This window comes from Aulonocara sp. 'chitande type north' Nkhata Bay, linkage group LG23 (genome assembly GCF_057382095.1).
Source record: "Aulonocara sp. 'chitande type north' Nkhata Bay isolate Kocher_YH1m ecotype deep benthic linkage group LG23, A_spYH_male_GT1.1, whole genome shotgun sequence".
Classification (NCBI taxonomy): domain Eukaryota; kingdom Metazoa; phylum Chordata; class Actinopteri; order Cichliformes; family Cichlidae; genus Aulonocara; species Aulonocara sp. 'chitande type north' Nkhata Bay.
In genome coordinates this window covers 23,172,689-23,185,127 of record NC_141365.1, presented here as the reverse complement: position 1 = coordinate 23,185,127, position 12,439 = coordinate 23,172,689, and the positions used below count along the sequence as shown (strand labels likewise).

General features: G+C 41.5%; 1 protein-coding gene across 4 annotated transcripts in view; it reads left to right on the top strand.

Annotated features, from left to right (window-relative positions):
* The window catches only part of styxl2 (serine/threonine/tyrosine interacting like 2), a 30,335-nt gene extending 17,896 nt beyond the window's left edge, over nucleotides 1-12,439 (top strand). For all 4 annotated transcript variants that reach the window (XM_086283347.1, XM_086283350.1, XM_086283348.1 and 1 more), the window contains one exon: nucleotides 9,016-12,439. In XM_086283347.1, the coding sequence (XP_086139473.1) occupies nucleotides 9,016-11,762 (2,747 nt within the window). In that variant the 3' untranslated portion in view covers nucleotides 11,763-12,439. The remainder of the gene's footprint in view (nucleotides 1-9,015) is intronic.

Sequence of the window (12,439 nt, the reverse complement as noted above, 5' to 3'; positions counted from 1 at the left end):
AGTTACATTACTAGTTACTTCTCTCAAAAGTAACTCAGTTACTTCAAGTTACTCGTTACTTTCAAAGTAACTAGTTACTAGGGAAAGTAACTTTGGATTTACTCAGAATTCTCTTGTTAATGTGTTTCTTCCATAACTTTGCCAGTCTTCTAGCTTGCTTACTTGCCACAAGTGCACTGTGCCACCTACCAATAGAAAGGAAAAGATAATGTGCATATTTCCACGAGAGAAATCCCACGCCTGGACCGTCATTGACTGCTGCCATGATTCTAGCCTACGTCACAGAGTCATGTGCGCCTTTTACATCCAACACAAAAACTGCAGTCGTGGTGCTTTCGATTGTACTCAGAACTCGGAAATTCTGCCTTCTGAATAGGAAGATGTAGGCAACACCAGACTGCAGATGAGCTGCATACAGAGCTGGACTGGGACAGAAAATTGGCCCGGGCATTTTGACTAGAGACCGGCCCACCATTATAGGAAAAATCATAAAGCCTTTGAATGAAAACAAACACTGTTGTGACAGTGATGTACACTGTTCTGATGGTATATATGCATCAATCTATCAATTGTTTGTTGTAAGATTCAGATAATTATTTTTTAAAAGCTAGACATTTTAAATGAGAATAAGAAAGAAAAGTATTTCTTTGTGCCCCCCTTTCCTCGTTAATGCCCTACATGGACCCCTGGCAACACTTTGCTAGATCCACACCTGCACAGTTACCAGCTGTCAGCTACCTAAAAAAGGATCCTGGTGTTATTTGTCTCTCAGAAACAGTTCATAACTTCCCTTCAACTCATTCATGTCACCTAAAAGGTAAACCTGTTTCTCCATCACAGCTCTGATGATCCAGTAAGGACATCTCCTGGTTTCATCTTCATGTTTCCCTCTCACCAGATAACCAAACCATATCATGACCAGCAGCTTTTTTTTTACAGCTGTGGCTCCAGCAAACATCAGCTGATACTAGAAATTAATATTAAATAAATTCTAACAGCAGCTGATCAAGCTTAAACCTGCTGCTGTTGTTTAGCGCGACATCCGCTGGTTTCCTCTTTCGGCGCAAAGTGAGCGATAAACAAACAAGAGAGCCGATCAGCTGATCATTGATCAGTTTTCATGACTGAAGTAGAAACGGGAGAGGAAGGGGGGAGAATGAGAGAAGAAGAGGCAGCTGTGCAGCGTAAACACAGAATAACTCCAGCTTTGTGCCTTTTTCATTGTAGCTGAATTACGGGACAAACTGTTCCTTTTCACCTCAATAAGAAATAGGGCTGAACGATATATCGCATTTGCGATAATATCGCGACATGATCAAGTGCAATTTTCTAACCGCAAAGGCTGCGATTATACTCTGGACATGTCCAAATTCATGGGCTGCATCCTCCTGAGGCCGCATTTGTAGACCGATTACGTCACAGCGACGCGCCGAAGGCTGTTCAAATTCGTAGACTCCTCCGAATGTAGCCGACAAATGTGTCCTCTTTTTCCCCGAATTTGAAGGATGGGTCGGGTGTGTCCTTCGTGGCCTACCATATCCCAGAATTCATAGACTGAGATTAAAGTTATTAAATTAGATAAAATAAAACTTTAGTAATCCCCCGGGTGGGTTCCTCCTTGGTTTTCACACAGCTGACTAAACGTCAAACAGAAAACTTATTAAACAGAAGTATGAAACAGTCGAGAATTTACACCAGTGTCTGGTTATATTTTAGATAGCAAGAAGTAGACGGCCGAGTTTATTAAACTCCACCGAGACAGCGGTGACGCTAATCAGAACTAGACCGTCCAATTTCACGCCTTTAAACTTTAAAGGCGTGTTTGTGTGTGTGTTTATACAATTGCTATTATGTTTGCACTTTATGTGTAATGTTACTGACTGCAGAGGTCAGTAAGATGTGTGTATTTTTTATTTATTAGTTTTATTTATTTAATATTATTTTTTAATTTAATGACTGTCTAGTAGTTCACAGATGTCGAAAAACTGAGTGTGGTAAAGCCACTGATTTTTTTTATGTATATTTCTGCAATCTGCACATTGTACTGACTTTCATTTTAATGTTTAGACCAGGGTTCCTTGTCAGCACTTTATGCTCAGATGTTTGTAAGCTAAAAATAAACTATTGTGTATGTTCAAATATACTGTTGTGATTGAAGAAGTTAAATAAAAATGTCAGTCATCAATTCATGCATCACCTCATGTCATCATAACAGAGGTCTGTCTTCCAGGAAAGAACAGTTTAAAATTAATGTAATATAGTATTGGCCATACTATATGATGTATTGCTTGTCTTTGTTTAATAATACAGAAGACAAAGACCTTAAAAAATAATCGCATATCGCATCGCAATATTGGGGGAAAAAAATCGCAATTAGATTATTTTCCATAATCGTTCAGCCCTAATAAGAAACGCGTAATATTTTCTCTGAATACCAGACGGGACGGTTGGCAACTCTAATAACTTATGAACAAAATAAAGTTCAACATCATTAACTTCATAGCACCACCCAGCTGTATAGAAACTCCGTCATGCTAGCTAGCACGCAGTATGGAAAAAGTCAGAATAACGAAAATAAACTGCACCTAAACTTGGTTTATATCTGACCCAGAGAGACTGCAGGTCATAACTTCTTACCTGAAGTTCAGTTCACACTTGGACCGGCGGCCGCCTCGGGTCTCTTTTCCTTCTGCGTCCCCTTTCCTTCATCCACCTGCTGGCCTCCACCACTTGCTAATGTTACTGAATCTGTGGAAGCTCCGCGATAGCCACCACACGAAGTAACGAGTAACGACCCTATCTAGATCCCAGTAACGACTAACGCGTTCCTGATTTTGGCATAATAACTAGTTACCGTGCTCGTTACCACAATAATAACGTAGTTACTGTAACGCGTTACTTAATAACGCGTTAGTCCCAACACTGCCAATCAATCAGTGGATGATGCAACAGCAATAGCCCTGCAACACACACTGCAACACCTGGAAAGCAACAGAACGCATGTCAGGATGCTCTTCCTGGACTACAGCTCTGCATTCAACACCATCCGCCCAGGCAAGTTGACAGAAGCAGACAGACCTTGGCATCCCGACTCCGACCCGTAACCGGATTCTGGACGTTTTGACAGACAGACCACAAGTGGTGAGCATAGGAGGAGGATTATATATAATATACTATTAATATACTTCTTCTGTTTATCTACCACCACTATGTCCAGTTGGTTAGCCACCACCATTTTGTCCATCTGTATCTCAAAGTCCCACAGGATCTTAGCTTGGTCATTCTCCACCGTCCTTGGGGGCATCTCCCATTTTGAACAGGACTTCCAGGCCGTATTTGGCCTGGAAGTCCTGTTCCGTATTTGATGTTTCTGTATACTATGCCAGACACTTGCTTATGGAGTTCCATATGTGCCCTGCTTGCTAGCATCTTGCACCCTGCTGTTATGTGCTGGGTTGTGCTGGATTTATATCTTGATGTCAGTGGCTTCTATCTCCTCCTTTGGCCAAATTATTATCCCATCCAGGTACCTGATCAGGTACCTGGATGGGATGGCATAGATATTGATCTTGTTCTTACAGTTCACCTGACTCCTCAGGACTTGCCAACACTCTGCAGGTACTTGGTGGTTCCAGCTTTCCCAGTGGCCTCTTCATGATTCCCATTTGCCTGTAGGATCCCCAGGTACTTGTAGCTCTCCTCTATGCCTGCAATGTTGCCTTCTGGTAGTTGGATCCCCACAGTTCTGACTACCTTCCCTCTCTTTGTTATCATCAGACTACATTTCTGCAGTCCAAACAACATTCTGATGTCATTGCTGTATATCCTGGTGGTGTGGATCAGTGAATCGATGTCTCATTCACTCTTGGCATAAAGCTTGATGTCATCCATGTACAGGAGGTGGCTGCTCCATTCAGAAGTCGGTATCCATAGCCAGTCTTGTTGATGATCTTACTGTGGGGGTTCAGGCCTATGCAGAAGAGCAATGGGGACAGAGCACCTCCTTGGTAGATCTCACACTTGATGGTGACCTGTGCTATGGGCTTGAAGATTGCCTCTAGTGTTATCCGCCACATCCTCATTGAATTCCTGATGAAGGCTCTTAGGGTCCTGTTGATCTTGTATAGGTCAGGCCTTGGCCAGTTCTAGACAGGCATATATGAGGGGCCAGACAGAAATATAAAGGGGGCACATGGTGGCAATGGAGGCGGGAAAGGTGTGGGGGTTGGGTGGGGTGCTCTGGATTAGGGCTGCCACAAACTATTATTTTCATAGTCGACTAGTCACCGATTATTTTTGCAATTAGTCGACTAATCAGATCATGCATCCATTTGACGTAAAACGTACATCTTATTGCACCTGCATGCATCGACTCTTATATACTGTACCTATCATTAGCTTACAGCTTGAAGTGTTTAAGGTATGTGGTAACTAAAAATAAAGACAAAATGATAGTTTATTAAACTTTTAATGAAATTTGCAGATTGAATTTCCTTGCTATCGAAAATATAACAGGACACTGGAGTAAACAATAACATTTTTAAGTTATCTAAGTGATTTATATATCATGTTTAACCTGAGTAGTGAAAGACCGCAGGGGGTTAGAAAACGATGTGCCCGGAGTTCGCTGTTCTCGCCAGCTCTAATGAGCCTTGAACCTCCAGCTAGCTATTGAGCTGGTGGGTAACAGACGTCTCCGAAAACGTCAGAGCACTTTTGCAAATATGTGATGTCTTGATAAATCGAGGAGATATTTGAAGTTTACACAGCTACATTCTCGCCTGAAAATATCTTAAAAGTTTATTTTGTGACCCAGAAAGAGTAATATTAAAACCAAGTAGCTACCACCATTGCTGAAAACTGGAAGCCAAACAGGCAAAAGTACATTCTTCGCAGCTACGCTTCATCTCAGAGGCAGGTTAATAAGTTGGACTGAACTTAACCACAATACTTTGACATGGGTTCTTTATAAACTTGAGTCCAACTTGAAGGCGGTGGCAAGATGCATCAAATTGATGTATAGCTGGGTGTAGGGTGGGGTGTGAGTTCTCTGCCGAGTCCTGTGTGAGCCTGCACAAACAGCGCACGGAGGTAAAGAGCAAACGAGATGTGAAACCTATCATCTCATTTGTGCCTTTTCCAGCGGATTTTTCAGCTACTGTAGTAAATCTTGTCCATATTCAGTTTGTGGGTAATCTATTATTTTCTTTCTCAACTTCTAAAAATTTGACTTAAGGGGGCAGGACGTTTGTTTAAGGGGGCATTGCCCCCTCTTGCCCCAGCATATAGCCGGCCCCGGGTCAGGCATTCCAGGATCCAGGTGTGGGGCATTGAGTCATAGGCCTTCTTGTAATCAATCCAGGCAGTGCACAGGTTGGTCAGCTTAGTCTTGCAGTCTCAGCTGACTGCTCGGCCTACCAGTAGCTGTTGTTTTGCACCTTTGGTATTCTTGCCAATCCCTTTCTGTGCCCCGCTCATGTATTGACCCATGTGCTTGTTCATCTTAGCTGCTATGATGCCTAACAGGAGCTTCCATGTGGTACTGAGGCAGGTTATAGGCCAGTCGTGGGATGGGGCCGGTCCCATCTGGGGGTCCTTGAGGATCAGGACCATCTGGCCTTCAGTTAGCCATCCAGGTGTCTCTTGTCAATGATCAGCTGGTTCATTTGTGCTGCCAGAAGCTCATGGAGTGCAGTCAGCTTCTTTAGCCAGTAGGTGTGAACCATGTCGGGGCCTGGTGCTGTCCAACTCTTCATACTGGAGACCCTTTCTTGTATGTCTGCCACTGTGATGGTTACTGGTCCCTTTTCAGGGAGGTTGCTGTGGTCTGCTCTCAGATCCACTAACCACTGAGCATTGCTGTTATGGGTTGCATCCATCTCCCATATGCTCTTCCAGTAGTGTTTCATTTCCGATGTGAAAGACTGTTAAAGACATATAGAAAATGATTGCTTTTTAAGTTGTTACTGCTAAAAAACAAAACTGTGAACATTGAAATAGTTTAATATGTAAAGTGTTGTTGTTTAAATTAGGTTGTATTTACCTCATTTTAAGATTTTGTAAGGACAAGACATTTTTTAATTATGTCTCAATCAGTAAAACCTTACTTTACAGAGAGGGTACTCCAGAACGTGATATCACCATGGGTAAAACCACTCAAAATCAAATAAAAGTTCATATTTAAAGTATTTATAATCAATAAATTTATAATAGGAAGGGTTGAAGAAAATTAGCTTTTTACATTCTTATATCCATCTACTTACTGGTGAGCCTATAGCCCTGATTGTCATTGCTCTGTATGTCCACTTTATAATGAATGTCTTATTCATTTCTTGACCTGAAGGCATCCTCTTCATCTGACATTAGAAATGGAAGTTGGGAAACCTTGAGACTTTTTTTTTGTCTGTTTTCATCCATGCTGCATTTTCTGGTCTCTGGTTCCCACAGACTTTTAACTATTCATTTATTCTCTTATTTAGCTCACAGTCATGATCCACAATGCACTTATTTTTCCAGATTTATAATACATATCTCCAGGTGAAAGTCAACAGTGATACAATGAAATATTCCAAACAACTGATCTGTAATTTCTCATCGTCACAGCTTCTGAGAACATGCGTGTTCCTGGAAGAGGCTGACACAGTCACTGTGCTGTTGATTGTGTTTCTTAATTAACATGCCCTAAAATATTGCCTGAAAACTTCATAAACAACAGCTTAATAATACAGTTACACCAAAAATTTGATGGACAAAGAAACAGTTTTTGTAGTTTGGCCTCCGTATGCAACATTTTAAACCACTCGGTAAGATATGATTAAAGTGCCTCTACCAATTTTACTTCAAGATGTATTGTGTTAACTGTTATGGATATATATTTTTCAGAGGGTTAACAGTTCTTGTAAAAACTAAAAGTCAGTGATTTCCTGAAGTCTCAAATCCATTGAAATCACCAAATGTTGCATTTCCTTCATTGAGATGCTCTACCAGGCCTTTACTGCAGCAACCTTCAGCTTCTGCTTGTTTGTGGGTCTCTCTGCATCACGTTTTAGCTATAATAACTGAAAAGCTGCCCTACTGGGTTGCAATCAGGTGACTGATGTGGTCATCTGAGAAACTCTTGGGTTTTATTTTTATTATGCCTCGGGGGTGGACAGCAGTCACATCGTCAGTAGACACTAGACGCCTGTTTCCACTGGCAGCCATACGTGCCCATTCCATAACACTGCCTCTACCAAATCATGTGGTATCCCTTAGATCATGAGTTGTCTTCTTCTCTATCCCACTCTCTTCCCATCATTCTGGTACATTATCCTTGGTTTCAACTGTTTCTCCTCTTCTCTGGTCTAATCTGTCTCTCCTTTTCTTGAGTGTAACCAGTAGTTGTACATTGTTGTTAAGTCTCTGTATTTACATTCATGAAGCTGTCACCTGATCATAGACTTTAAAAGTGATATATCCACCTCCCCAAGAGTGTTCTTAAAATGATTAAATTGTGTGAACTTGTTTTTCTTAACCATGGAAATAATACTATCGGTATGATTTTTACTCATCTTCCTTCAGGCCTTTTGATGTTGCTGAACTAGTCATTATAGTCACTGCTTTTAAAAATGTATCTGACTGTTAATTTGGCTGCTCCTAACATTTTTTGTTATTTCTCTAAGATTTCATCAGGTTTATTCAACCTGATGATGACCTGTTTGATATGCAATGACCTTCATCTGGGCCTTATATTTAAAATTATGGAGAAAAGCAATAAAATAAAAAATTCAACTCTGAATTAACTTCAGATATCATGTCTACTCTATTTGTCATTAAGTAAAGGGACAGTCCTAACCTGGCCATGAAAGTGGATGTCAGCCTGTTATGAGCCTGAAAATGGGTGTATAAACATGTGTGTAATTCCTAATGGATCTGTGGAACATTTTACCACTGGAACATAACATCCTGTATATTTTCTATGCATTAAATCATAAACACTTACATGAACATTAAGAATAGAATATTCACTTAAATGTTTTAAATGTTAAATGTTTTTCACGCTGATAAATATGAATCTATATATATTGCAACACCTTAAACTATTTACCAGACTAAGTAAGCCGCTCATAAATGTATAATATCAATGTATTTGTTTTATTTATAGTATCTGCTATATTTGCACTTGTCAGTTAATATTGTAGAAATCGTCACTGTGGTAGCACAGATACCACAGAGTGGGGTTTGCATATTGCTTATTGTGTTTAAAAAGGCCTTTAAAGCAAGTTTTAACATGTCTTAGGATATAGAATAAGATATGAAGCAATTAATACAGCCAGAAGCTGCATTATCAACAATAGAATCCCTCCCACTCAAACTTCTGTTTACAGCATTTATAATCAATGGTTTTAAAATAATAGGTGTTGAAGAAAGGAAACTCTTTACAGTGATTTTCAGTTAAGCTGCGTGGCTGTGACACACTTATAACCTTGAATTTGTCCACAGCATGCTGCTGGTTCTAAAAGAAAAAGCTCTTAAAAGCCTTTCCTTCCTGACCTGTTTATCTAAAACCAGCAGGCAGTCACACACAAATATATACTGGTGAATACAGTGGAGCATTTAGGTAAATAAATAGATAGACATTTCCTCTAAAGAGTGTGAAGACAAAGACTAAAGATTGGTCATAAATAAAAGAAAATATTGGTCATATATATTGGTCATAAAAAAATCTTTTTTCTTCATAAACATTATAGAAAGGGATTCAGCACACTTAAGCTGAAACATATAAAACCTAAAATGTAATAAGTTATTGCTTTGTCAATGGTTTTGCTGCCCTCATCTGATCATAGGCCATTATTGCAAGTTTAACTAGATTAACTACATTAATCTATTGCAGACATCAAAACTGATGTATACTGTGGACTATTTCATGTAGAATTTGTACATACATAACATACTTCATTTACTTTGGGTGTAGCTGAGTAATGGTATTTGCCTCAACTCTTCATTATTGGTAATCATTGTTCCCTTTACTTGCAGGAAAGGTTCTTGTTGTTTCTATGATGGGCATCAGTCGTTCTGCTATCCTGGTGGCTTGCTACCTGATGATCTTCCAGAACATGACCATCATGGAGGCTCTGACCTCAATCAGGAAAAAACGTGCCATCAACCCCAACGAAGGCTTCCTGAAGCAGCTGAGAGAGTTCAATGAGACCCTCATGGAGGAGCGAGATGATGACGACGAAACACTAAGCCAGTGCTCTGTGATTGATGCTCGAGCGCGTGCTCGCATCTTTGGGGAAGAGGATGATGAGGATACGGACACAGAGGAAGAGCAGAGTATGATTGAGGTGAAAGCGAACTCCATTATGATGGAGGAGGAGGAGGATGGAGAAAGTGTGATGAGCAGCGTTGCCTCCTCTGCAGCTGCTGCAGCACTTAAAAGTGGTTTGACTGGAGCACAGAATGGGTTCAACAACCAGGTATCCAATGGTGTCCCAAATAAGTTTGTTCTATCTGAACAAGGGGGCAAGGAAGATGGGGATGATGATGATGATGGTCTGGACAGCATGATTCAGGAGTGGCAGAGGAGGAATGAAAAATACCAGAATGATGAGTGGTGGGAGGCACAGCTGAACACTGATGGGGAAGATGAGCAGTCTCTTCCGGGGGTTTTTACAAAGAAGACAAAAGAAGTTGGAGACACTGATGTGGAGAGCGTAACCAGTGAGGACATACGAGCTGTGAAAGAGCGGCTGAAGCGTCGCAACAGACGCCCACCCTCTGACACAATGTCCACCTCCAGCTGCATGAGTTACTCTGATCTTTGGAAGCAGCGGCTTAAGGAGATCGAAGAGCAAGCAGCTGCTCGGTACCGCAAGAAAGAAGATGATGAAGGCAGTGAGAGCACTGCCACTGAAGACGAAGGAGTAAAGAAGACGATTGATGATGAAGTAGATAGCATCCTCTCTGACACCAGCTCCATGTTTAACTTCTGTCAGAAGAATAAGGAGAAGATGTCACCATTGGAACGTTGGCGAATCAAGAGAATCCAGTTTGGGTGGAACAAGAAAGATCGTGAGGATGGAGAGAAAAGTTCTGTTGGTGATGGTGAGGAAGAAGCCAGGACACCATCTCTGCAAGACGTCAATCTGACAGCGTATCAGGCATGGAAGCTGAGGCAGCAGAAGCGTCTCGGGGAAGAGAACACAGATGAGATTCTGGAGCTGAGCAGAGGCGAGGACTTAGCAACAATCAGAAGAAGACAACGACGTGAAGAGCTTCTGGAGCGTTCAAAGAAAACTTTAGAAGAAAGCCAGTCCGTATGTGGCTGGGAAACAGAAAGTTGCGTTAGTGGTGGTACGATACCTCTATCTGCCTTCTGGGCTGGAGCTGGTGTTACAGGGCCGCCAAGTGTTGCCAATGATGACAATATGTCTATGCTCAGTGGTAGATCTTCCATAATTTCTTCAGTTTCCCAGGCTCGCAGCACAAGATCCTCACAGTTTGGAATCCCAGCAAATCCTGTGCCACCAGTACCGCCGATCCTCCCAGTTCCAACTGTGCAGGGCCCTGGAGGTGAACCAATGGTCAATCTGGCTAGCATCCAAAACTGGATTGCTAATGTTGTTTCAGAAACAATCAAACAGAAGCAGAGTGAAATGAGCCTTCCTCCTCCATCACGTGCCGGGTCTGAATTGAGCTTTGGTGCTCCATCAAACGTGATTTCAAGGCGCAGTGTCGATGATGACAAAGCATCCTTGCTGAGTGGTGCTTCCTACTCCAGCTCTCTGTCACAAGATCGAGGCAGGGCAGCATCAGTCCTCTCCAGTGGCGGTTCAAGCAGCATCTCCGGTCTCAGTGGTAGAGGCTCAGCATTAGGCTCTAACCTTGGCTCCACCCTAGGCTCAAAGAAAAACAAGATCACCACTACCAGTGTTCCTCTCTTCAGCCTCTTCCAGGACCAAGTTAACCTGGATAAACTGGATGCCATGGACAAGGAGATCAAGTCAGAGATGAGGGACAAGATGTCTACCTATGAAAAGAAGAAGATCCTGGAAGACAACAAACGCAGTACTCTGTTTAAGAAAAAGAAGCCAAAGGAGGATGAAGATGAGGAGGAGGAAAGGAAGAAGAAAGAGGAGGAGTTTCTTGAGGAGACAAAGAAAAAGGAGAAACCAAAGAGGACTTACGGTCTATCGGGGTGCCTGAATCTTAACCCAGCGCTGGAGAAAGATAAAAACACCAACATTGATGACTGGCTGAAAAGTGTCAGGCCTCCCCCGAGAAAACCAGCTTCAGGAACTGAAGCTGGTCCATCAGAGGACCCCTATGATGATCTTGATGCCTCAGCTTCTGAATTTGACTTCTCAAGCAGAAGAGCCTCTTATGCTGCTGACGAAGATGATGATGAGGAAACGTATGGCATTACTTCCAGATACCGAGCCAGGTTACACGAAGATCTATCAAGTGAAGACACAGAATATTCCTGCAATGGCTTCACACAATCCCACAGCTACAGCCAACCGGGAAGACCGTACGGCGCTGTTCATCATTCACGATACGAAAGCAATGAGACAGAAGGGAGAAGGACTAGGAGACAGGAAGCCACAGAAGAGGAGGAGGATGACATCTCCACCTTCATTGCCCAAACCAGGCAGAGGATTAGGGCTCGAGCTGCCGCGGAGGCTGAAGACGACGAGGTTCTCGCTGCTTGGAGAGCTCAGCAGGAGGCAAAGCGAGAGAAGCAAAACTTAGAAAATACTACTGATGCAGACAGGTTTTAGAAAATGTAAAAGAGCCAATTCTGTGCTGCTGCTGCTGCTGCTGCTAGCTCACACAAAGCTCTTTTTGTTTGGTCGAGGAGTGAAAACAAAGGATGTACAAATTGCAATAATTCTAATGCACAAAAAACACTAGCATTCACATCCATAGAAAAATATGCACCTTGACCTTTTCATATTACATCAGCACTGCAAAGAAATTAAGGATTTGAGCCTGTTTTACTATTAAAATGGAAGAAATACACAATACAGTTCTCAGTTAAGGTTCTGCTTGTACCACAATTGAATGTAAAACACAATGAATGCAAATTTTCATAGAAAAGATGATGTGAAACTTCTAAAAAAAAAAAAAAATAGGAAAAGTCCCTCGAATTTGTACTCTTGCACAATTTTACTATTGTAATAAATTTTCTGATGAATGATGATTTGGGCTTTTTATTTGGTTTAATGGCTCCTAATAAAGCTGCATCATAAAGGTTGTTTTCATCTTTTGTGATGAAAAAAAATTGAAAACCTCCATAACTTACAACAAAAAAACAAAAAATTAAATGGTAAAAATAAACAGAAACACAAACAAGTTGTATTTATAAAATATTTGTGCAGGTGACAAAGCAATCACTATTACTAGAATGTTTTTTGGAATGAATATAATTGTCACTTGCAGGAAGTGGGACTGATGG